This window comes from Oryza glaberrima, chromosome 8, assembly GCF_000147395.1.
Source record: "Oryza glaberrima chromosome 8, OglaRS2, whole genome shotgun sequence".
In the NCBI taxonomy this organism is placed as follows: Eukaryota; Viridiplantae; Streptophyta; class Magnoliopsida; order Poales; family Poaceae; genus Oryza; species Oryza glaberrima.
The window spans coordinates 9583420-9610495 of NC_068333.1; the positions used below are offsets into that span (position 1 = coordinate 9583420).

General features: G+C 42.5%; 1 protein-coding gene across 15 annotated transcripts; it reads right to left on the reverse strand.

The window, feature by feature from the left end:
• Positions 1 to 17210: 17210 nt before the first annotated feature.
• Positions 17211 to 24807, reverse strand: LOC127782241 (pentatricopeptide repeat-containing protein At4g19440, chloroplastic-like). 15 transcript variants are annotated; one of them, XM_052309358.1, is made up of 6 exons: positions 22098 to 24807; positions 21675 to 21856; positions 20399 to 20562; positions 20075 to 20148; positions 19633 to 19869; positions 17213 to 17912 (listed from the first exon to the last, which is right to left on the reverse strand). In XM_052309358.1, the coding sequence occupies exon 1, from the start codon at positions 24805 to 24807 to the stop codon at positions 22390 to 22392; it is 2418 nt and encodes an 805-aa protein (XP_052165318.1). In that variant the 3' UTR covers positions 17213 to 17912; positions 19633 to 19869; positions 20075 to 20148; positions 20399 to 20562; positions 21675 to 21856; positions 22098 to 22389. The 15 variants fall into 15 exon arrangements, with proteins under 15 accessions (XP_052165310.1, XP_052165307.1, XP_052165312.1 ...); XM_052309354.1 differs by having other exon boundaries at positions 17214 to 17912; positions 19633 to 19845; XM_052309357.1 differs by having other exon boundaries at positions 17214 to 17912; positions 19633 to 19861.
• Positions 24808 to 27076: the final 2269 nt, after the last annotated feature.

Here is a 27076-nt window from a genome sequence, read left to right on the forward strand (position 1 = left end):
ATCGATGCCGTCCGCCGTGGTCCGGCCGTGGACCGGTCGATCTCGGCCGTTCGTTTTGGATGGATCGATCTCGGCCGTCCGTTCCCGTGAACCGTCGCCGTGCACCCGGTCCACCGCTAACCCTAGCCGCTGACGCAATAAATCCTCTTTTCCTTTTCAAAAATAATTCATTATTGCGTCATAATTCAATTAAAATCCATATAAGAGTTTTAATCCGATTTAATCTTTAAAAATTCATAACTAATTCATCTTAGCTCGGATTTAGTTGGTTCAAGTCTCTAAATTTTTCTAAAATTGAGATCTACATGTTAAAAATATCCACATGTACTGTTCATGCTTGTTTATGTGCTGTTTTGGTGTTTTGCTCTTTTCTGTTTAGATTCCGACGTTTCCGGAGAGTCCGTTTTCGCAGGAGAAGAATTTGAAGAGTTCCAAGGCCAGCAAGGCAAGTCACACAGATCCCAAACAACCCCTTTGAGCATGTTGATCCCGTTTAAAGCTATTGTTTCTATTCAACTATTGCATTTATTTTCGAATGTCATTGGGTGGAATTAACCTATTGTTTGTTATAGCCCTTTTGTTCTTGATTACTTTATTCCTTGATACCTTGGGTTCTTATAAATTGACTAGTTGAGCTTTATATATTGGTTCAGCTAGATATTAGATGTGATTGCTTAGCCATGCTTAGAAACATTAGCACACTATTGGGATAACTTATGACTCCCTATTATTCAATGATGGCTTAATGATAACTCATGATGGTTAATCATGATTGGTTAATTAATTAATTTGCCTACTAAAACCTGTTAATGGTGGGTTGTGAGCACATGGTTTTGATGGTCGTGCTCATGACAATTAAGGACCGGTTCACGAGTTTCGGTTGTGAAACATTAACCGTGCCAACCACAAGCCAGCGTGGGCAACGGCTTTACCTTTTGTATAGCATAGTTCATTGCGGGGCACCAGACTGAGAAGTGGCGGAGATAAGCCCACGGGGGTCGCTGGGGAGTCCATGCCTTGTTTATAAGGGGGTGATTATGATCCAGGAACGGTGCGCTGTGGTGGATTGTGTTGTGCGAGGGGTACTGTCACAACTCCTTTCTGAGGTACCGTGGTGGTATCAAGGCGCATGGTGACATGTCGTGGGGCTGTGTCTTGTGGGTACAGTGGTACACCTCTGGTCAGAGTAAAACTATTCGAATAGCCGTGCCCGCAGTTATGGGCGGGTTTAACAATGTCTTTCGTGATTAGTCTCATACCTCTCATCATAATAAAAGATACTATGACTGGTAATAATTTGATTAGCTCCTGGTTTGGAATGGTATATTCCTGGTTTGGAGATAGAACTGTGCAGCCGGGATTGGTTGTTCAGAATGGTTGGGCCTATGCAACAGGGTATGTTGTATAGCGTTGGAATAATATTGTTTAATTATTACTCAACTGTTTTACTAAATTCTGAAATGTTTATTAAATGCTGTTTATGCAAATGAAACCCTATTATGCCATCCTTTGTTATCCTGTGCACTTGCATATTTGCTGCGTGGCTTGCTGAGTATGTCATATACTCACCTTGCAATCATTCATCAGAGGAGGAGTTCTACAGTGATGCTGATGGTGTGGAGGATTAGGTGTAGCCCTGGTCAAGCTGCCTGTGGAGTGGAATCGTCTGCGCCGTTTATCTTATTTTCCGCTGCTTAGATCTTTATTGATTGAGAGGAACTATCTACCTCTGTAATGACATTTTATTCGCTTATTAATTAGAGTAATAATTGTACTCTATTATCAATTTGTTATTGTGTGCCTCGGCTGATTCCTGGACGAGGGTTCGCGCACATGTAAGCGTTTGGAATTTTGGATAGAAATTCCGGGCGTGACATGTTTCTACGAAGTTCACAACACATCCTTGTATGGATACATATTTCTCCTCACTTTAGTCTAGATTTCCTCCCAACATCGGAGTTTATCACCTGTATACAAATATACACCAACACTGTGGAATATGTAAGATTAAGCACCTATCACTATGTTGGATGTTTTATTATCCGAACTTTATGCAGATGTTGGCGGTATAGAATCGGCATTTATCAGCCGCCAACAAAACCCCCCACACTTAGTCCTTTGCTCGTCCCTGAGTAAAGGTTAGTGCATAATGAATTTCTTCAAGATATGAATCAAGCATATAAATCATTCACAACCATACCTGCACCTGTGAACTTTATCAATGGCTATCTTACCATCTTGAGTAATTGACAAATGGAATGATCTCGATTCCAATCCTTCTTGCTTCTCCGTCAAACTCATGGGATTTTTTTTTATGAATTTTCACAAACCAGCTCTTTTCCTCATATTGACTTTCCCTCTTGTCTCTCACAGATGTATATTTTCTTTTTGGATTCTTACCAAGGCAAAATATGCCATAATTCATCCCTATTCTAAGGATGATATGTGGAGCTTGGTAGGGATAAATCGGGGCATACCTGCATCATATATATTGCAAAGCCAAAAATATGGACTCAAGAAGATCATCAGTCATACTCCTAGATCAAGGGTCTTTATTTGTGGATGGAAAATGAAAAGGTAAAATCTTTTGTGGAATGGTGGAATTAAAAAAAATGATTCTCCCCTTTTCCTATACTTCCTCTCCATTTGGTTCTCTTGGCATGATCATGGAAGGGGCATGGCTATATTTTCTTTCCAACATTGCTCAATGTTTTGGGAGCAAACTTTTATTTCCTCCCCCCCCCCTTTTTTATAGCCATGCCTTTCCTCCCATTTTTTTTCTTTTTGCCAAGAACTTTTCCAGGAGAAGAAAGCATAGTCTAATATAGGAGTTTATTTAAATGGAATTTTTTCGGTGGAAAGCCAACTTCCAGTGTAGAAGCTTAGCTTAATTATATATATGTGGAAAAAGATGGAAATGGTAATGACCCCTTGATCATGAGAATATGAAAGATATCTAACATGAGTCTCATAAATTCGACAAAGCTCAATATAATGCAGTCATATGCATAACAAGGTTCATCAATGATATACTTGCATATGGCCTTGGTAGCTATAAGATGAAGTCAATTGGAGGATTGAGCTTTTAAAACAATTTTATTTTGAAAACAAATTCCAAAGAGTCATAACAAGAGTTGCAAGGATTCCCTTCATCTTGAATCATCTCACATAAAGCAATTACTTAGATGCATAAGGTTCCCTAAACATGGATGGTTGTTCACAAGCATAAGTTCAGCTGAGAATAATGAATATACAAGATCAATCACATGAAGAATTTCATTAGTTGGAAATTTTATCTTTCACTTATGCTTGAACCAATTGTTTTTTGAATTTTCAGCTCTAGTACTATACCGTGGTAGAGATATACAGATACAAGACGTGCTCACCTGCTTACCTGTGAAAATTGGGAGGGATTGGGGCCAGCTTTGGTTCGGCCGAACCTGATGCCCGATCCCTCTACAATTTTCTACAGAGTTCAGTGCCTTCCAGGTATTTCAGAGATTCTACAATTTTCAGAGCATATGCACGTCAGAGGCTGGGATATCTCCCCCACACTTATTCAAAACCTGAATTTTATCAAACATGAAACAAAACAAACTTTGGAAAACATTGGGGTTAACACCAATGAGCCACATTATTCATAGCAAGTGCTTACATGATTGGAAAAATAAAACCAAGCACCTACTACTATTTTATTCATGGGAAAGGAAGCATCTAATTAGCATAATACTTATTTTCCTTTCCCATTTCTACGAATGCACGCTTGATCTTAGCGCACAAACCGCAACTAAGAGTATCGAAATTATTTCTAATTTCAGCAAGCTCTACCCCCTAGCTCCGCGTTGCGATCCCTAAGCTCTATGTTCTCCTTGCGGAGTTTCTTCACTTGCGCAGCGAGCTTATGGATTGAGGGCTCCGACAACTTCACCTCATCTTCTTGATATTGGTCGGGAGCCCTTACTATTGGAGGGGGCGTCAAATGACGCTTCACCTTCATAGGTGGAGGGCTACGGGATTCCGCTGCCCCTCCTTCTCCGATGCCGTCAACGGCCGGAGTAAACCCTTGCCATACCCACCGCCGGGAGTTCGCACTCCCTGGATGCGGAATCGCTCCTCCATTGGAGTGGATGGAGTAGCGGTGGCTATGACATACTTATGGAGCACCTCATCCCCTGCCTTGGTGAACAGGGTGCCCACATAGCGCTCGGAGGGAGGCGGCACGGCCTTCCCGTCATCTTGGAAAAGGCGTCGCGCCTTCAACAAGCCGAGTTCTCCCGTTGTTGGCCGTCGCGCAGGCGAATCCCCCCGTATTTTTGTCCTTGTGACATGGCGAGGGGAGAGGGATCGCACTGCCGAACGGGGGGCCGAACGGGGCCGAGAGGGCCTGGTTCGGCCGAACCAGGGAGCTCGCCGTTGGGCTCCAGATTTGCAGGGGAGCCCGCACAGCTGCGAGGGGTTGAGCCCATACAGCATTTACCCCCTCCATCGTGTATTCTTCTACCGGAATCAATTGATTTGCCGGCGTTGGCTCTCCGGTGAGATTGTAAGTGGAATTGGAAGAAGAGCGAATGAATGGGATCAGTGATTTGCCTGCCATTGGTGAATTGGAGGTGATGGAGCAAGGGAATCGGGTTGAGATGGAGAGGAGGTTTGCAAAGTGGGAAGGAGGAGGAAGAATAGGTGCTCTGGTTGGATGCGACTGATCCACCTCCGAAAGCGCATCACAACGGACTATAGACGAGCGGGGGAGATTGCTATTCGAAAATGGGGCTGAACGGGCACCGCCCTGGCTTGGCCGAACGAACCCTGGTGGATCCGGCAGGCCTCCACTTCTCGTCCTAGGCCCACTAATTCCTAAGCTAAGCGCAGAAATGACAACTATACAGGGTTTTAAGCATGCACTAGATGAGATCATCATGGTTCATAATCGATTAATTCAATAACATCCACTTCTTCATCTAAAGTTTCATTTGGTTCAAGGAAAATCTTTAAGCGTTGACCGTTTACCTTAAATATGTTACCTTAGTCGTCGCGAGTGTGATTGCCCCGTGCGAAGAGGTGTCGATGACGTCGAACGGTCCTTCCCATTTACTGCGCAATTTTTCTTGGCCAAAAAGCTTAACCCTAGAGTTGAACATTAGCACTTTGTCTCCTGGCTTGAATTTCTTGATTTTTATCCTTTTGTCATGCCAACGCTTCATCCTTTCTTTGTATATCTTCGCATTGTGATAAGCCTTCTCTATCCATTCTTCAAGTTCAGCGATTTTCATTTTTCTCCATTCTCCTGCTCCCTCAAAGTCCATGTTCCAGTTTCTGATGGCTCAGTATAGAATCGACATTTAACAGCCGCCAACATCAATCTTTACTGCTTGCAATTAACAAACTTCTCCTGTATTTTTAAATTCTATAGGATTGTAAAAACATGTTACTTCTATTCATGAGTTTTTCTATTCTATGTTTCAAAGGGTGACTGAAGTGTAGGTAAAACTTCAAATCTCTACACGTGCTTTCAAAAATTAATTCCGAATACGACGAGGACACCGTCATGGGTGTCGATGATTACTTTTTCTCCATATGTACTATATTAATGGAAATATTTTGTATGTGTGGAGTTGTTAAGATAGAGCAAAGTGAGTTGGCCTTAAGATCAATAAAAATAGTCATTATTGCCTTACTCCATTCCAATAAATTGAATGCAATAGCCCACTAAGAGCATCCCTAGGAGATCCTCCATCCGGTCCTCCACCCAAAATATGGCATACTGGAGGTGAAAATGGGCTTCCAACAGATACGACATCTAACCTGCCAAATATGTCACAATGCGCCAAAGCGAGCATATTTCAGCCAAATATAGCGATTCTCTCTCCTCACGCCATATATGAACGCCCGCATCTGGATCGAGCTCCCGTCCCCATCCGGACATCCATCGCAACCTCCTCTCCGTCGTCGTCGTCGCTGCCATGCCGGCCGCAAGTTGCCAACGCCGAGCCGTCGCAAGCCGCAAGCCACCACTTATGAGTCTGCCAGCCGCCTGCGCGCTCGCTGCCTCAGCATCCGCCATCGTCGTCTGTGTGGCTCCACGCCCGTCGGCCACCGCTGTCACTTCCTTTCTCCGCGGCCACCACCTTCACTTATACGCCCACCGGCCGCCTACGCTGCCTGCCCGCCTGAGCATCCAGCGCTGTCACCTGCTCGGCTCCACGCCCGCTAGCCTCCGCCGCCGCTTCCACGGCTTCCCGCCGCACTGCCGCCACATGCGCACATCCGCTCCTGCCGGTCGACGCCTCTGGAGTAGTCTGGACAGGATAGAAGAGAGGAAAAAAAAAGAGTACAGAACGATAGAGAAGGATAGAGAAAAGGAGAGAAAAAGAGGAATAGGGGTTGGAATTGAACAGAGGAAAGGGCAGAGCATTGGTAGAAAAGAAAATTACCCATTAAAAAATATGCGTTAAAATTTACTCATTCGAAAGATTATCACGCTAAATAACACCATTGAAATTTAGTAATTCAAAATATAGCCCTTAAAAATACAAATATAAAGTTAATTGAAAGATATTACTAAAATATAGGAGGGTGCGATATGGATGATCTGTTGAAGTGGGATGGATATAAAGGAGGAATCTTTTTTGGATGCTCATCCATATGGGCATAAGGAGGATGAAATTTGGATGTGCTGCTGGGAATGCTCTAACTAGGATGCTACCTTGGCACCTACTTCCTCCATCCCATATTAAGTTCATTTTTAGCTCCATCTATTTGTCCCAAAATAAGTTCATTTTAAGAGTAAGAGTTTGTAAAAGTAGGGAATAAATGTATTCGGAGTAGATAAAGTGATGAATAGTTGCATTGGCATTTGATGGTATTCTAGTCTTTTTTGCTTTTGTATTGGTATGTGTGTGATGGATGAAATATAAACTTATTTTGGAATGGAGGTAGCATTAGCATTAGTTTTACCATGCAACCCTCCACTAGCTAGTATACAACTTGCCACCATTAAGTTCACCATGCAATACTTAACTAGCTTATAGCGTATAAGCCCACGACGTTTATTTTGATAATTAATGACAAATGCTAATTATGAACTAACTATTTTATTTGAATGATATTTTGAGTTAGTACCACATAATGTGCATATGAAGGACAGCTACCACGAATTAAAATTGATGATGCAAAGCAATGAGATAAAGGTGATAAATCTAACTTTTCTTTTTTATCAATCAAGGTACTGAGCGGTCAAATTTGCTAGGTTTTCTTCTAGCTTTGACGTACTATCAAGAGAGGTGGTAACCTAGGTGAAGAAATGATAAAAAATGCTACATTAGGTCATATGTATGAGGGTGTTTGGTTTGATTCAAATCTATTTCATTTTCTGGGACCGTAGCTAGTTTGACCGATTGGGACATACCGGTTTCATCGCGGCTTGTGTGTCAGTCTGACCGGAGGCTCTTGGCCAGTATGATCAGGCTGAGCTTGGTCTGACCGGGCACCCGTGGAGCCGGCAGGGATGCCATGGCTCAACGGTCCAGACACGCCAGAGCTGACACCGATCTGAACGAGGTAGCTCGGTCTTACTAGGGCTGCCAGCGGTCTAGCCGTTTGTTAACACTTTGGTAAGCCCGAAGTCATCATCGATCTAGAGTTAGTATTGGCTTTAGAGTCCGGGAATTGGGCGAGGGAAATTAATCAGTCCCTAGTAGTCAGATTCTTAATGGATTCGGTTAAGGAAATTAATCAATTAAAGGAAGCTTATCTAGAAGACAAATTTACCTATTCCACTATATATATTTTTGGAGCTAACATGGCAGGTTCTCAATCAAGTTGCCATGGTGAAAATCATGACGAACCAGATGCACCTGCCACATGGGCTGAGGTGTTGCAAATGGGGAATAATATTCTTCAAGCGATGGAACGGTTGCTGAATGCACGCCTTCCGGCTGCCAGTGGTGGGGTGGTTCAGCCACCGCTTGTTGATCCCGAGGATGAGTTGTGGATGCACATTCGGTTGCTGATGATGCCGATGACAGACTCCATGTTCCGTCCAATGGTGGAGGTACTAGAGCACGAGAAGGAGGTGCTCACGGGCGAGGATTTGGCTCCCGTGCGCACTTTGGCGGTTGTTTTGAGCCCCATGATCATCACCATGAGGAGGAATATGGTGATATATAATGATGATCTTTTTTCAGAGAACAATTTGTAGCGGCGGCATGTTCATCCTCGCCGAGGTGCGGTCCTTGGCAATGGAGGCCACCATCGTGGTCGCCATGATCATGATGACCTGAATAATGTTGCTCGGGTAAAGTTGAGTGTTCCAAAGTTTACTGGAAAGGATGTTCTGGATGCTTATCTTTATTGGGAAGAACAGTGTGATCAGATTTTTAGAGTGCATAATCTTTCACATCAGAGGAGAGTAAACCTTGGTTCAGTGGAGTTCTTTGGTTGGAATTAGCATGTTGTTGTCAATATGAATGTCATTTTCTCTCTCTTTCAACATCACATTATTGTACCTGCTCTACGAGCCAGACCCTCGACTCCTCGTGAGTGAGGCACTCGTTGGTGGATCATAGGCGGACGCAGGGGAGGGCGCACAATGTTGCAGAGGGCAGCCAAAATCCTTATGCCACGTGGACCAATCCATTGCCGGCAAAACTACTGGCATTAGGCCAAAAGATCAGGAGCAAAATGCCATCTAAAAGCTCAGGTTGAGGATACATTGGCCTGATTGATTCTCTAGGTTTGGTAATGAGTTGGTTGCAACATCACAAAATAGAACAAATTCAAGCTAAGCTGAGTTGTCGATTCCCATGACACATATCTTGTATCTGCATTATATATAGTTATATTAGTATCTCTTTTTATGAAAGAAAATGTAACTAACATAGACTCAATCATAATATTTTTGAAAAAGTAAAGTGAAAAATTGCACTTGAAAGTGAAAGTGAAAGTGGTTTGCATGAGCAATATGAATTAACTGTTTATCTATAGATGTTGTTAATAATGGTTGATGTATATGTAGGTGAATATATAATAAAATGGAGTTATGATTGAACACACTTTGTTCTATTTTCTATGGAATCACATTGATGGAGACGAGCTCGGAGCCACCAGATCTTTGGCCGGTGAGCTCGTTGTCGCCAGATCTCGCGGTGGCGTCTTCCTCCTCGTCCTCTCCTCTTGGTGGTAAGAAGTGGAGAGGCAGCAATGATGAGGAGCCCAATTGTTTGTGCGGTCATCTGACCTCGTGGTTGCCAGATCTAGCTCACCGGAGCTCAAGAAGGAGGGCCGGCAGTGGTAGGCGAGGAAGCTGGCACCGGCAATGGCAAAGAGAGGAGGAAGACGATGAGCACCAAACCCTAGTTTTTTTGTTTTAGGGGGAGAAATGAGGAAAGAGCAAATTGACCCCATCGTGGCATCGCCCGCCCCTTGTATGCGCGGGTGCGAACCTTGCATGTATGGATGCAGGCTGCTGCATCTAGTGGGCTAAACTGAGTTGTGAAGCTCGAATCGAGTGTTTACACTCAACTAGGCAACCAAACAACCAAAAATTGCATACACATATGCAAGCCAAGCTAAATGCAGGCAACCAAACACACCCATTGTGGATGTGCCTTGCATCCGAAAGCTGAACCGTAGCGCACTGAATTATGGCTGCACTTTCAAAAAGAGAGGAACCACTATATTTGTGTTGAGAATGTTGTCAAGGTCACAGTACGAAGGAATCTGGGTGCCTGAAAGTTAACGAATACTAGTAGAGATGGTTTATTAAACTTTAAAATGTTGATTGCAAAGAGAGGAGTGACGTGGTAATGAATTTAGATGTTTTACCTTCTGTTCAAAGGGACAAACATCCCAATTATCTTGTGTTGTACTCCTTTCGTCCCAAAAAAAAACCCAACCTAGTATGGGATGGGCTTTTTTTGGGACGGAGGGAGTACTTCATTTGCTGGTACTGGTTTTGGATCTTCACGAATATTTACCTGGACATGTTTTACTTCTGGAAATCTTCCTTGCAAGCTGCATAAGAGTTATGGTTATAGTGTAATTCTTTAAAATTTAGAAAGTGTGGTGTATATTGTAAGAAAAAAATAGTAGAAGATATCTTATATGTATCCGCTGAAGTGTTGAATCTCTGGGACATTTACCCAAGGTCACCATCCATATGTTGGAGGAACAGAGTACTTGTTTTGCTGCTGTAGTTTGAAGCTGTTGCCTACTTGTTAAGTGTATTCTGAATTATAATCCAATGGTGTTGATTTTTGCAATATTAAACTATTGTTTGCCAACTGTCCCATGGTTTTGTTGGGATACGCGTAGGCTACGATAACATAAATCAAAATTTTCTATCGCGTAAACCAGGAACCATGCAAGTATTAGATCATAGATCGTTACCACTCGACGCGCTGTGCAGCGGAAGAAGACGCTAAGAAGTCGAAAGAATTCTCGCGAAGTAGAGCGCGTCGATGTAGAGGAAGTAGTCGATCGCACCGGCTCGACCTTCTCCTCCTCATGCGTTCTCCTCGCCGTACTCCCACGTCGATCAGCACCGCAAACCAGCGGCGCCTCTACCGGTATCCACATGTACAGGGACGGAACACCATGCGCAGATGTGCTAGCATCCGCGCGCGGCTAGGGTTTTACTCGGGGAGGGAAGTGACGGCTAGGGTTTCTCACGTGATGCAATGCCTCCGCCGGTCACACCCCTCACGAATATATAGGATCCATCACCCGGGCCACCAAGGCCCGTAGGACTCCTATTCGGATCCCTATCCGAATTAAGCTCATATTGGATCTCCATCCAATCCCCTTATTCTGGTCCATTAAGCGTGCGACCCTGTAGGTTCATGTACACTCGGCTGTAACCCGAAAACTCCTTTTCGGTCCACGCGTCAACAGCGGCCCCTAGCAGAACATTTTGACCTACCGGGCATACACAAAGATCATATCGGCTAAACCTCTAGTGTATACTTGTATGAACCCCTTTGCCTCACGATATCGTTTAAGCTCAAGGCTAGATATGTGCCATCCTCTAATAGCTCAATCATTCACTCGGACCTGTTGATAGATTATATAACTTGTGATTGACTACTCAATCACCTTTGGCATGGCCATAAACTTCCATAATCTACAACATCGAGGGGCCTAGAGATATCTCTCCATAGGAGGGGCAAATCCCATCTTGATTATTCATATCCTACTACATGTTTCATAGCATACCCGAAAACTACTTTTATAACTACCCAATTACGGAGTAGCGTTTAGCAGTCCCTAAGTAAGCTACACACATGTTGGGAACCATGATAATCTCAGGTCTAAGGATTCAATACCAACACTAAATGAGATCACTGATGACACAACACATATGGCTCTTGCAGTGTCTCATGTTGGGTCTATCCAACAACATGTTCACCAACATGTGTCCACATTATTAATTTGGTATCTCTATACCATGATTCATGAGACATGATTATCAATTAATACCTGTGCTGATCATCTAAACATATTTGTTCCACATATGATATTTGATCAGGGATCCTTTAGAAATAGCAACACACAACATAAAGAGTCTCATGAAAGAATCACATATTCATTAACCAATAATGAGTTATCTATTTCAAGTAACAAAGTCGGATAAATATGTAAACATAGTATGTGTCACAGCCTGATTTTCGTTTCAGGATTTATAAATAATTTAATAAATTATTAAAAGAATTTATATTAAATGTTCATTAATTTACAAGTGAAGTTAAATGTGGGAAATAAAATTTCCTAAATATAAAGCATGGTTGGATTTAATTTTTATTAAATTCTCCATGATTAATTATACTCTCTGAAATTTTCTCGGATTTTTCAGAGCTCAATTCCTAATTTTAATAATACAAAGAATATTTCAGTAATTATTTAATTAATAAATTAATCATTAAATGGTCTGGTTTTAATATTGTTAAATACTTTGAGTGTTCAAGTATGTTCAAGATTTTTCTTGGAATTATTTGAGCATTGAAAGTATTTTTAACAATTGAAAGATTATCTCATTGGTTAATTTATTTGGAAAAGTAATAAAAATTCTCCTCCTCAGCTTGGGCCGAATTCAGCCCATTCCCTCCTATTCCCTCCTCTCCTCTCAGCCGGCAGAAAAGTCTGATTTACCTCCCTGGCGCTACAGTACTCCATCTTCCTCCTCCAGACAGAGCCGAGCCAGCCGTGCTTGTGCACAGTGCCGCCGCCTCCTCCCACCAATCCGACCTCCCCGTTGCTCCTCTTTCCAAATTAGTTGCGGGAATGGAATCCCTCAATCTCCTCTTCCTTTTCCCCAAGAAATCCCCAAAACTTTCTATGGAAATTCTTTCCAATTTCGTGGATCAAATCCTTCCTTTTTCCGGCGAGAACCCTGGACTTTCCCGAGTTTTTCCCGTCGTTGTGGTCTTGATCCCGAGCTCCCGTGCCTATATAAAGGACCCCCTAGTCGTCCTCTACCTATCCCCTCAAGTCCCATCTTCCGCCGTCGCCGGAATCGCTCTCCTCGCGCTCTCCCTCTCTCTCCACCTCCGGCCGCCGCTCCAGCCGCCATTCGCCGTCGCCCCGGCCGTCGCCGATCAGCGCCGCCACCTCCCTCGGCTTCGCAGTGAAGAGCTCTACCCCGGCCACCCGTTCTTTTGCGCCGAACCCCGCCGGAAGTCGCCGTCATCGTGAAGGCCGAACCGTTGCCATGTTTTGATCTCCGGCGAAGCTTTGCCGTCGACTCCGTGGTCGCCGGACCTCGCCGTATCCACTGTCGGCATCGCAGCAGTGAGGAGAAGCCCGGCAGCCATCTCCCCGAAGCCGAAATCCACCGGAGCTCCATCGTCGCCGTCAACCCGAAGCTCGCCGTCGCGTTTTGATCTCCGGCGAAGCCCTGCTGCTCCTCCCGTCATCGCCAAGCTTCGCCGCTGCCTCCATTGGATTCGCAGCTGCGAAGTGAAGCCCGGCCACCCCTCCGTTGTCGCCGCACATCGCCGGAAAGTCGTCGCCTCCGTGGATAGTAGCTCGCCGCCCTTCGAAGCTCGTCGCCGGCCATCTTTCGTTGCCGTTCGTCGTCGCTTAAGTGGTGGTAAGGGTCACTTTGATCCCCTCTCGCTCCCGGTGCCCTCCGTTTGCGTTATTGTGCCGTGGTTCGCCGGCAATCGCCGCTCCCATGCCGTTCACATGTGAGTTTTTCCCTAGGGTCTTAATTCAATCTAATCCGTTGTCTATCTAGCGTTGCCGTCGTCTCCATGTGTTGCCGCCGGTTCACCGTCGTCATCTATCTCTTTCCGACCGCTTTGGTTCGGTGAGACTTCTATCCGTGATCCCTCGGGTTAGGTTTCAATCCCTCGGTCATGTCGCCGCCGCTGTTGCTCTAACCCTAGCGCAGCTGCTGCCGCGTCACTTGCCGGCTGCCCTGTGCACCGTCGCTACCAGTTGTGCCATTGTTGCTTGTCGCTGCCGTTGTGCTAGCCGCCTAGCCAAACCAAGTCGCCCTAGTGCCGCCATGTCGCAGCTATGTGCCGCTTTAACCTAGCCGCCGCTTTAGCCGTTTCTCGGTAGCCAAGTTGTCTAGCCGTAGGTGCATCCCTAGGTTCCTATCGGCCTATAGTTTGTCGTACCGGGGCTTTACCGTGAACCCTGTCTAGCCCACCGGTTTAGTCGCAGCCGTTGTGGAGTCGTTCGCTCATTCGTTCGAACGAGGTGTCCCCGTGTTTCGTTCATTCATCCGTGTGGAGTCGTCCTTTAGTTTAGAGCCTTTCAGAGCCGCCGGTTCCATTCGCCGGTTTCGGTTGATCATTTGGGTGATCCTGTGTCACGTAGAATTGACTCGTTGAGTCGATATCTCATGAGGCTCGCTGCCAGATCAATCTAAGCCATCCGATCTTGGTCAACTCTCGGTCAAGATTAATCTTAGCCGTCCAAAATTGATATAAATCCGTTCTCTCTTTTCAGTGGCATATTATTTCTTTTTAATATATGTCATCTACCAAATATAATCTAATCTTTTCCGGAGGTTGTTTTAATCTTTTATCTCAGTTATAAATCATTTGTAAATTGTTTAATTAATTTGGAATAGTCTTTTCTTTAATAGGTTTAATTGGAATTTAATCTTGTAAAAATTTGTAATTAATTCATATGAAATCGGAATGAGGTCGTTCAAGTCTCTAAATTCATCTAAAATCATGATCTACATGTTTGTTTACTTTATATGTATTGTTTATTTAGTTTTTATTAGTCTTTTTCCTCGTTTTGCGTGATAGCTTATCGTTTCCGTCGTTGCGAAGGTTCGTGAGTGCGTCGGAAGTGTTCAAGAAGACTAATTGAAGACCGATTATTGCAAGGCAAGTCACACAGATCCCAAACACAATTCCTTTGAGCATGTTGATCCTATATTAAAATTCTCTATTTATTTCAACTGTGCATTTATTTTGGAATGTCACCGTTCCTTTGTTATGACCACTTTGCATTGCTTACTCTATTCTTTGATACCTTGGGTGATAATTTGACTAGTTGAGCTTTATATATTGGTTCAGCTAGATGTTAGACATAATTGCTTAGCCATGCTTAGAAACATTAGCACACTATTGGGATAACTAATGTTTCACTATTACTTAATGATGGATATTTAATTGTAGCTCACGATGGTCAATCGTGATTGTGAATTAATTAATGTGCCAACTAAAACTTGATAATGGTGGGTTGTGAGCACATGGTTTTGATGGTCGTGCTCATGACAATTAAGGACCAGTTCATGAGTTTCGGTTGTGAAACATTAACCGTGCCAACCACAAGCCAGCATAGGCAACGGCTTTACTTTTTGTATAGCATGGTTCATTGCGGAGCACCAGACTGAGAAGTGGCGGAGATAAGCCCACGGGGGTCGCTGGGGAGTCCATGCCTTGTTTATAAGGGGATGATTATGATCCAGGAACGGTGCGCTGTGGTGGATTGTGTTATGCGAGGGGTACTGTCACAGCTCCTTTCCGAGGTACCGTGGTGGTATTGAGGCGCATGGTGACATGTTGTGGGGCTGTGTCTTGTGGGTACAGTGGTACACCTCTGGCCAGAGTAAAACTATTCGAATAGCCGTGCCCGCGGTTATGGGCGGGTCGAACAATGTCTTTCGTGATTAGTCCCAAACTACTCATTAATAATAATGTGATAATTGATGGTAATTAATTTAGCTCCTGGTTTGGAGATAGATCTGTGCAGCCGGGTATGGTTGTTCAGGATGCTTGGGCCTGATCAGCATGGGTGTGCTGTTCAGTGTTGATTAATATTGATGATTAATTACTCTACTGTTTTGCAATTCTTAAATGTTTGCTAAATGCTGTTTTTGCAAATGAGCCCTATATTATGCCATCCTTTGGTATCCTGTGCACTTGCATATTTGTTGTGTGGCTTGCTGAGTATGTCATATGCTCACCTTGCAATAATCAATCAAACCTCAGTTGAAGACAAGTTGCGAAGGAGAAGACGTTTGGCTTATACCCCAGTTGAGCTGCCTGTGGGAGTGGAGCCGGAGCTTCGCTAGACCGTAATTCCACTGCAGTTTTCTTTTCTTTTGTAAGTATGTAACGTTATTATATTGATGAATCTATATATTAAATTGTCAGTTTGTGTACCTCGGCTGATTTCTGGACGAGGATTTAATGCACATATTAGTTCGGAAATTACTAGTGAATTTTCGGGCATGACAGTATGGGATACAATCATCTCTATGATTGCCTCTAGGGCATATCACTAACAGGTTTTGCCCAACACTTTCATAATCAACTAATCTCAAGCTGGCAGTTTTGCCAGCTGCCTATTAGACCATGTGTCTCCCCTGATCTCACAAATAAAATCCGAATTATGTAAGAACAAAAAGATAAAGAAAATAGCAGTGCCTCCTGGTAGCTGATTGGTCGAGTGGCAGCCAAATAGTCTAGCGACACGTGGAGGAAAAAGGGGAAAATAGCGAATGGTTGTGCTCCTCAATTTTTCATCACGCAGTCACGGTGCAATCTAGAAGTCATGTGCGTGCATGGAGTCTCTGCCTGGGCCAAAGCCTCAACAAGAGGAGTCCTACTTTGGTCCATGTGCTGTGCGTGCATATGTACTAGCGCATACGAGAAATTTGGCAATTTTCGTGCTGGTTCATCTTGCGTGCTGCCGTGCGATCATGGACCGAGGTTGTACCGTTGTATAAAGGAGTGGAACCACTGTGGCGACGGTCTTCTCCATAATACTAAGATCAATTCGTGGCATTCTGTTGTATTTTATTGGGATCCTTTTCAATTTAGCTTAATATCCAGGGTTATTCTTCATAATGTCATCTTTATTCATGTATCTACATTAAATAATCTACATCAGCCCACAAATATAACAACGTATCCATTTACAAGCCTAAATTTTAAAAATAATTAAATAACACACATGCTATAAAATGGCACGCACGCCAATCAGCATGCCTACTTTCAGTTATGAATATGATCCGACTTTCGGTTAGCTTCGGTTTGTTCCACCCTTCAGCGATTTTTGTCTAAGGTTTCATTGGGCACCAAAAATGTTCCTTTCAAGATTTATTTAGCTATCTTTCAAGGTTCTTAGTTTCATAATCACCCTATTCAATTGAGAATGATTTGACTCAAAACATTTTTGCTGTCATGTAACATGCGACTGATAGTAATTTAATGTGAAAACAACAAAACAGGTTGTATGTGTTATATCGGGCATCGGTTCGTACTCATGCTGGTTTAAGTTGAGCATTGACAAAAAAAAAAAAGTATTAGACACGTAAATGAGCCATGTGCCAATTTGGTCCATTGTGGCCTGTTCGTTTCCTCTGAAATTTGAGGATAAACTTTTGGATTAAAATGGCACGTTTTTTAAACTGCTAAATGGTACATTTCATGCGAAAACTTTTTATATGAAAGTTGTTCAAAAATATCATATTAATCCATTTTTCAAGTTTGTAATAATTAAAATTCAATTAATCACACGTTATTACCACCTCGTTTTACGTGAAAAACTTCATCTTCATCTTCAGGAGATTCAAACACCACCTGTCTTACCAAAATTAGGCAGCAAAGTATACATTCCTACCTCCCCCACCCACCCCCCTCCAAAAAAAAAAAAAAAACACTCCGTGCACATACTCTCTCTCCGTCTAATAAAAAGAAGACAAAACTAGTACGAGGTATGGCTCAGCCTAGTGTAGAAGATACATGTACTCCCTCCGTCCCAGAAAAACCTAATCCTGGGTTTAAATCTAGACACGATTCAAATCCAGGATTGGGTTGTTTTTGGGACGAAGAGAGTATGTCACATCCTATACTGATTTATTTTTTATAAGACAGAAGGAATAAGGGTGTTTTTAGTTCACGCTAAAATTAGAAGTTTGATTGAAATTGGAACGATGTGACGGAAAAGTTAAAAGTTTATGTGTGTAGAAAAGTTGGAAATTTGAAAAAAAAAAAGTTGGGAACTAAACCAGGCCTAACTTAGATTGTCAAAATTTTGGTAGCAAAACCAACACATTCATAAAGATCCAAAATTTGTCATACTACTACATTATTTATACTTCTGCATATAGACTATAAATCAGCACTGTACAAATACAACCCCTGAATTGTACAGGTAGTAAAAGGTATGGCCATATGCCACAATCAACTTCAGCGCCTGTTGAAGACATCTAACATGTAATATTGCTTACAGGATCCCAACACAGTACTCAAAACATGAAAACTATTTGCTCCATCTTTCTTTCCCCAAATCAAAACAGCACGTCAGTATAATACTAGTTGAACAGAAACTGCATGTGCACATTAGTTAATTTACAACCTGGCTGCCATGATGTCATCCTTTCCCATTTTCTGACAGCCTTCTTGCCTAATTGATTTTAGGATCAGCTATGCCATATCTTAATCCTGATCCAAATAGAAAAACTCCATCAAATGTCGATATATAATCAATCATTGGTTTCATACTATCAATGTAAACCTGGATCAATTAAGCTAAAAAACAAATCATACTTTACTTACTAAAATATCCAACACTCGAATCATTGTTTTATATGTTCAAGTTAACCTTTTTATTATGTGTGATGTAATAGTGAGCACAATTTAGTGATTTTAAGGTGACCACTTTCTGTTAAAAGGTACATGTTCAATCATAGTCAAAGAAGATTAGACAAACTCAGAAGTCACAAGGAGGCAAGGAGCACAGCAGCAGCAAGTTGTCTACAATAATAATAACATGTAACTTAAGTGATCATCAAAATATTCATAAAACTTGCCGCACTTAAACACCCCATGATTTGCAATCAGAAGATGTTAGCTCGAATAATCAGATAAATGAAAAGATCTTGACAAGATTATCAAGAACAATGGGGGAGAACATAAAGAGATCAAAAAAGAATATAGCATGAGTTTCACAGGAAGTCTATCAAGATCCTGACAAGATTATGATTCGAAGAGAACAGTGATTGCCTAAGGCACTAGATGCTAGGCAGGCTAGGTGGATGCGTTTTAGAGAACTTGCAGCTTTCTGTATGTCATCTATTGAATCTATTATCAACACGAAACATAGGATGTTCAGAGCAGATAATACTGCATGACAGTCAAACATTGTTGCAGCAAAAGCCACAAAAATACAGTGAAACGAAGCCTACTAGTTAGTAGGAAAACAAGTACTCCATAAACACCGTTTAATTACAGATATTTGTAATAGAACTTGATTAAAAAATGATTGAAAATATCTCCTTGCTTGATAGCACGTAAGGCTCATAGAGTCAAGAACCAATAGAGTGTGACCAACAAGAAATTTCAGTGGTGCACAGCATATATACGCAACGAAACATGAGTGCAACAGTTCATATGCAGATTTGTTTTCTGGATGTCTTTAATTTAGTTTTTCAGGTATGACCTGAAGAAATCAGATCTGCACACATGCATACTCATTTATGCTACAGAGTGGGTCAGTTTGGTTTTTTCCCTTACAAAACCACTTCACTCAGGGATATTGACTTCCAATCCATTTTTATAAGCACAGGGAATGCATAAAGAAACATTGCTCCCTCTGATATGCAAATGTAAATTGTTGGATAAGTCTTTGTGGTCCTTGGTCGTGATTCATCTTTTTGCTTTTGGGTAGTTTCACCTTTTTCAGGACAGCATCTACCCTTTAGCATATTTTTCAGTTGCTAGGATAGCTGCGGTTAGTAGGACAGCAGCAATTAGCATCTCCTTTATGCCTCCTTTATGCTTTATTCAGTTTGGATGTCCTCTAGGACAGCATCCCATTCAAATTTCGAATTTTAGACTAGGAGGGTGCAGCAATAGGCTAGCAGCCAGCTATGGCTATATATATGTATCCAACCTCCCTCGGGTAGGTATGGCTTTTGTGTTTTGTGAATGAAGAAAACCAAAAAAATTGCCCCATCTCGAGTGCCATCCTCTTCTCAATGAGAGTAACCATTGAAATTCTAACATAAATCATCCCCAGAATGTGTTCAGTGAGACATTTGTAGCTTTAACTGTCTATGTCCAAAAGCATTTAATAGTCGACATGAAAATGTGAATGTAATTTTATTTGATATTCACAGCGACATTATAATAGAATATAACATCAAAGTAGTGCTTTACTGACCATGTCAATGTCCACAGCGAATTAGTGGAGTAGGTTCAGTTGCATCAGAAAGACAAGGCCTGCCTTGTGCCTGCTGGGGGCATCAACATCTCCATCAACCCAATGGCATGAAAACCCCATGGTAACAATGCCCACCATCTTGCAATTGATCACACTCAACACCATCCCAATCAACGTTGATGTTTCCCCCCAAAATTTCAATCTTCAGAAAATCTAGGAGAATTGCAATCTAACAGCCTGGTCAGAATTCAAATATAATGAAATACAAATGAAGCTACAATCTTGTGACAACTTGAGACGGTAATGAACAATAAATAGAGGCCCATAATTTTTCGTGGGGATGAATTTTAAGCCTTTGTTTATCTCAATCATCAAAACATGGAGCTCACAGAATATCACGATTTTCGCAATATGTTTAAGAGGATATAGGTTGTGATCTTACTGAGGAGAATATGGTGTTCTTTGTGGAGAGCTTGTAAAATGGCAAATCTCTGAGGATGATACGACGCAAATAACCTGACAAAATTCAGTATTCAGAGAACTGCATAAACAAAAAAAGATAAGAAAGAACACAATTACCAATAAAGATCAGAGAGAGATTGTTCTAAACTTATATACCATTATTTAAGGACATTGTATTTTCATAGAAATAGCCTAAATATTTATATGATGCCATAAATAAACCCAAGCAACAGTAAATCTGTAAGTTTCCTCACTTCCTGTCCTCTTAAACATATGTAAATAAAAACAGGTGATTCCACATGACCTGGGGTCATGGTGCAAACGCCCATGTGGCCATGTTGACAGGCTGTCTAGTCACCAGGTACTAAACTCCTGATGGCTGTTATGCCAGCATGTGGCAGGATGCAGAATAACCAGCATTGTGAGGTTTCCCACCACACATTGCGCCGCCATAGTATGCTGGCAATCCTAGAAGTATTTTTAAACCCAAGTTAATAGTTTTCGATGATTATAAAATACTCTATGAAAATTACCAAGCCAAACTTATTTGTCCAGTTCCTTGTGTACACTGATGGCATAACACATGTGCATAAGCCACATGTCGTAATACACAAGAAATAAAAAAAATAGTGAAAAGAATCCAGAACAAACATTTGAGATTAGTGAAGGCCAGTCTGCTCATTGAGCTCTATGTTAGATCAGAAAATTAACATTTCATACATCTGAAAAAAAAAGATTAACTACTGATAAGGTTATTAGAAAAAGTTGAAAGTTCATCTTGAGGAAGACAAGTGAAAAGCTCGACATTAAGCTGACCATACAACAATAGGAGAGGGAGATCAAACAAACAAACCCAGCAGCAACAATTTAACATCCTATCTGATTTTCATTTCGAGTCTAGAATTAAAATCAACAGAACTGTTGGAGTGTTTAACTGTTGAACATGGCGTCCCCAACAAAATTTTTGTCTGACCTAGCACCTCATTCCATATTTTCATGTCTTTCGAGTTGTCAGTGTAAAAAGCCAATGCGATGATTCAATTATAAAATAAAAGGTCAAGATATAACTTGCATATAACTGAATGTCTACATCCTTAATTCCTTAGACGGATTGCGATATGTCAAAAACCTTAATTCCTCAAATGGTATTGCAAGTCTGAAAATGGAGTCAGGCCAATCATTTCAATTACAGATTCTAGTGTATGTTCATTTCTCTTGTGCCAATGGTTAAATAAAACAGAACATAGTACCATACATAGTAAGCATAATAATTCCTCAATCTGTTCAAAGAAAATAGCATATTGCACTATTAAAATAAGGGAAATGTAAGACAGCGCCCAAACAAAAGTATAAATGGTATAGCAATGATACTCATAAAGACTGGACTGGTAACAAGAAATGTAAAGACAGTGTGCCCCACAAAAGTATGATGCTAATCTAGACACTTTAAACTGGACTGTTAACAAGAATCATATAGTACAACAAAGTACTACAGTACTACACTACAAAGGATCAATTTATATGAATGTAAATAACAGCCAGCATGCGGAATAATAGCTTTGAACATTACAAACTGTTACCTTTTGAAATTTGCAGCTGGTATTATGGTTCAACAACCATCTTGCATTATCATCCATACATTGGCTCTCAAGGTGCTTTAGTTGATGACCAAAGTGAACCTGTGTATCCATTATCCAGTCCGCAGATAAGAGCTTTGATAGGTCACAGTGCAGTTCTTGTCCATATTGGGTTGTTTTTCCCCCTTTCTCAAAAACAAAAACAAAAGAATGTCCAGCGTGACAAAATGATTATTTTGTTCCAATATTTTCAGGATCAACTGAGTGCTACACCAAAGAACAAGTACTTATGAATTAGGTGGTATGTTTAACTTATTAACTAACATGGCAGAGAACATATATGCAGCAATGATAAATGAAATACAGTATGCTATAACGTCAGGAAAACAAAATTACTAATTAATCATGTAAGAGTATATGCCTCACCAATTATAAACATTCAGGGCAATCTGTTGCTGCTGTTGGATACCCCACCCAAGACAGTAGGTGGATGATCATGTAAACTTGAGCAGAAATGTTCAGAACAACCTCTGCTGTTGCTGGATAGCTCCCAAAGATTGACCATGACCAAATGAATTGGAGGGAACTGTTAGGAGATGTAAAATTCATAAGACCAAAGGCAGAATCAGTGGCCACATGTTCTCCCTACTCCCTGTTCATTCTTGGACGGTTCTTGTCAGAACAAAGAAGGTGTACCCTAAGGTTCCTTGACCACACATCATTCAACACTGGAAGCAGCTTCTTTCTGGCACCAAGGAGCATTAATTCCATTAGATAATATGTTATACATACGATCATCTTTTGTTAAAGCGCCTGAGGACAATTCAGCAGTATGTCCTATATCCTTATCCAATGAATTTACCTCAGAACACCTTGCAATTAGTGTACCATAAGTAATATTGTCAGGAATAACACCTGAGCCCACCATCTCATCGAAAAGCTTGGAAGCTTCTTCACTGTTACCAGATTTAGAGTAAGCATACATAAGAGTAGTGTAAGTAAGCTTATTTGGAGATATACCCCTGGAACGCATCTCCTCAAAGTATGCAACAGCTTCAACCATTTTTCCTAGTTTGCAGTAACCTTGAATCATAATTGTGTAACCAATTACTCCCAGGTCAACATTGTTTTCCCTGGCTTGTGAAAAAATGGTCTTGGCCTCTTCAACAAGACCAGCATGACACATCCAGTACATAAGACTACCATAAGTCACATTAGTTGGTTGTATGCCATTAGACTTCATAGTCTCAACAGCATCAATTGCACCAGAGATGTCACCATTCCTACCATAGCCACCAATAAGTGCATTATAAATGAACACATTAGGTTTAAGTCCACGATCCATCAATTCAGTCAAATATTCTTTTGCTTTACGAATATCCTTTGCTTTACAATGACCATCTATTATAGTACCATATGACACTATATCAGGCTGAAGGCCCTCAGTTTTCATCTGATCCAACAGATGAAAGGTTTCCTCCATTTTACCCAAATTGCAATAAGCATGCAATAAAGTATTAAATGTGAAAAGATCAGGCTTAAACCCTCTTCTGGTCATGTCGCCATGGAGTTTAATAGCTTCCTCCATTTTACTGTCTTTGCAGCAACCTCGAATCATAATGTTATATGTGATGCTATCCAATTCAATTCCCTTATTTAACATGGTCTCTATAACCTTTGTAGCTTCTTTCATGTACTTACCTTCACAAAGACCATGAATTAGCGCATTGGAAGTTGCAAGATTAACACCTAAACCTTTGTTCAATGTCTTGAACCAAATCCCAACTGCTTCTTGATGTTTCCCTCCCTTGCAAAGCTCCCTCATACAAGCTGTCATCAGAGGATCATTTGGGCGCATACCTCGTGTAACCATTTCATTTGTAATGCTTACCACTGACTCCAATCTTCTGGTTCTTTGAAGAAGCCATGCAACCACTGTATTGAACAAACCACAATGAACTGTCATTCCAATTGACAACATATCCTCCAATATCCTCTCAGCACGCTCCATCTCCCCTTCCTTGCACAGTGCCTTTGCAATCAAGTTATAAGTCACGGCTGTTGGCTTCATCTTCTTTAAAACCATTTCATCAAACAACCTGAGTGCCTGTGAGCAATGGCCCTTCCTACAATGCCAACCAATAAGCTCATTGTAAATAACCTCATTGGGGGAAACCCCTAACTGTTCCATCTCCTGCAATACAATGCCAACCTCCCCAAACCGCTCGCCCCTTGCAAGACCATTGATCAATATACCGAATGTGACCACGCTTGGTGTCATCCCTCCCTGTTCCATCCTCCCTTTCAATCGGAAGGCCTCCTCCACCCTCCCACTCTTACACAGTGCATCCATAAGCACATTGTACGTCACAACCGTTGGCTGAAGCCCAGCCCGCCATAACTCTGCAAGCATCTCAAAACCAGCATCCACCTTTCCAGCCTTGCAGAGCGCCTTGATCATGGCGGTATACGAGTACTCATTCAGAGCGACGTTCCTGCTTTCACGCATTTCGTCGAACACCTCGCGGGCGGCATCGAGCTGACCCGCACGAACAAGGGCTTCGAGGAACGCATTGCAGGTCTTGATGGAGGGCGGCGCGCCGCGCGAGGAGAGAACGCGGAACGCGTCGGCGGCCCTGCAGAGGGAGCCTTGGGCCGGGGAGGTGATGAAGGTGTGGATGAGGAAGTCCGAGGAGGGGGTGGAGGCGGCGTCGGCGACCGCCTCCGCGGCGGTGCGGAGCGGGTGGACGTGGAGGAGTCGTGAGAGGAGGCGGCGCGCCGTCCGGATGGCGGTGCGATCGGCGATGAGGGAGGGCAGGAGGAGCGCCGAGACGCGCGGGGTGAGGAGGTCATCCTCGGAGCGGGAGGAGGAGGAGGAGGTCCTGGAGAGGAGGTGGAGGAGGAGGCGGAGGGCGGAGGCCGCGGGGAGAGGGGAGGGCAGGGACGAGAGGACGGCGGCGAGGCCACCGCCGCCGATGCGACGGAGGAGGGCGTCGAGGTGTCGCGCCGAGTCGGGGGAGGGCAAGGCGGAGAGGGCGCCGACGAGCTCTCCGGCGGCGGCGGCGGCGGCGGCGGAGGAGGAGGAGGCGTGGCGGCGGCGGCGGGGGAGGAGGAGGTGGGGTGGTGGTGGTCTCATGGCGGAGGTTCGATGTGGAACGGTGGGCGGCGCTGGAAGTTAAGAAGGAGGTCGAATGGAGGGTGGGGATTGGACGCAGGGAAGGATGGACGGCGAGGATTGGATCGAGGAGTGGGAGGTCGAGAGGGGCGACGCGTCGAGGGCGTGGTGGTGTCGGGATCGGCGGAGACTGGAGACGGATCCGAAGTTTAGGTCTTTAAGCTTGGACATAAAGATGGTTAAATCGGTCGTTAGCATAATTAGCATGTGTACTCACGAAACATGTTGGCGTGTACTCGTGACAGTTAAATTTATTATACAACTTCTCGCTACGGGGTAGTCCAACGGAGTTGTATAATTCTAAGAATGTAAAGTGGAGACACATAGCTGAGGTGAGACTTTTTTTCTTATTCCAATTCTTCGATCAATTGTAAAAGAGTAGCCTCCTCCTCTTTTTATATATAGTGCAATCCTAAATATGGAAGTTTCGGTGATAGGCCCAAGTGTATTTGAGCCAGGCCTTCGTAGGCCGAGCCCAAAGTTTCTTAACACTCCCATTGGACACTCACCATGTAATGTCCATGCCTCGTTAAAACTCCATAAAAACCCAGTGGGAAAAATTGGAAAAAGAGTATATAGCATAAGCAGATATGTTGCATAGATTGCCTCATTAAAAACCTTAATAAGAAACTGCAGGAAAACTTATGCAAGGAAAAAAAGAGTACAACCTAGCCAAATTCTTGTATCGATTTTCTTAATTGGTTTTGGGTACTTGACTCTTCAGTTCAAGCTTTTGTTAATAGATTGGCAAAATTCTCCCCTTGAATTCCATATCTCTTTTAAGTGTGAACCATCAAAACTCGTTGCTCATATCTTTTCAAAAGATAGTTCGAGTGATGCTCTAATGGTTAAATATTGCATGATTTTCCCATAACTTATAGTGTTTGTTTAGTCTATTAGTGTTGGTGCAACGCACATATCATTATCTTTTTGATAATGATTTTGGGGTTTGGACAAAGCTCGAACCGTGTTACTTGCTAAAAATGGTGAACTATATCCAAGGAACCTATGTATTTTCACATTCTGATATACTATGGTTCGCTTCTTCATGTGTTGTAGGCTTACGGGCCAAAGCAACATAGGTTTCTACATATTTTATCTCAAACTCGTTCGGAAAGAATGAGCTTTCTTTCTTTATGTGATGATATTCGGATCATCAACTTAGTTTGGGACTTTTAATGCTCGTATGCAGGTGCCCAATCCAAAATTTCTTTAGCCATTCATTGTCAACTATAGGTCAGCGTTGCCGGTTGATCTTTTAGTTGATTTTCAACTCTGGGTTGACTGCCACTGATTTGCTATATGAAGAGAATATTGTCCATAGCATGTCTCATTACCAATTCTTATTGGTTGTATACTTGTATGTGACACTTATGCGAGTATCCATGGATATATGGGGATATGCAATTTTTTTATGCTTCTATTCTTTGATATGGGCATGACTATTTCATTTTACCAGTGTTGGTGTGCACTCCAACTGCTGGGTTTCTTCCTTGATGGGAAGATGTGGTATGCATGTTTTGAGGTTTCATACTATTTGCCAGCTCTGAACTGGCTCCCCCTCAAATTCTGGGGTTACTTTTAGTGACTATGAGCTTGAGAGTTCATTTTTGTCCCGTTTTCACCAAATGTCTCTGGTTACTTTAGAGATTTAAGGAGCCGGAGTTCTTGTCGTATTTTTTTTCGAGGCCTCTGGACAAGATGAGGTATACCTTTTCATTCTTCGGTATTTCACCCTCCTCCAGTGTATTATATTCGAGTAATGCAACTTGGTCATGCTCTCCAAATCACAAAAGTGATAGGCAGTTATCTAATTCTCATGTGTGCTTTTCATACTTTGCATTCGCTAGTGCTTGGTAAAATGTGCATCCTTTGTTTGACCATTTTTCCTAACATTTACTCCCTCCATCCCAATATATAGCAACCGAGGACCGGATTTGATAGTCCTAGGATATGTCAAATCCGGTCCTAGGTTGCTATATATTGGGACGGAGGGAGTATCATTTAAGGGTTATTTCTCTTCCCCTGAATGACCGGAAATAATCCTTCTTATTGTCAAGGAATTTAGGCTACACTTGTACCTCTGCTAAAAATTTCCATTTTTTTCGGAGGGAGCCCTTATGGTTGTGGGATATGCACGTGTGTCGAGTCAACACTAATTAAGCATTAACTTCAAGGCCAACACTCTTGCTAGGCGTCTGGGAGACAAAGTTCTTGCGGAGAACCTCAT

Coding starts and splice junctions, on each gene's coding strand:
- LOC127782241 (XM_052309350.1), bottom strand. CDS start 24,807: ATGAGACCACCACCACCCCACCTCCTCCTCCCCCGCCGCCGCCGCCAC.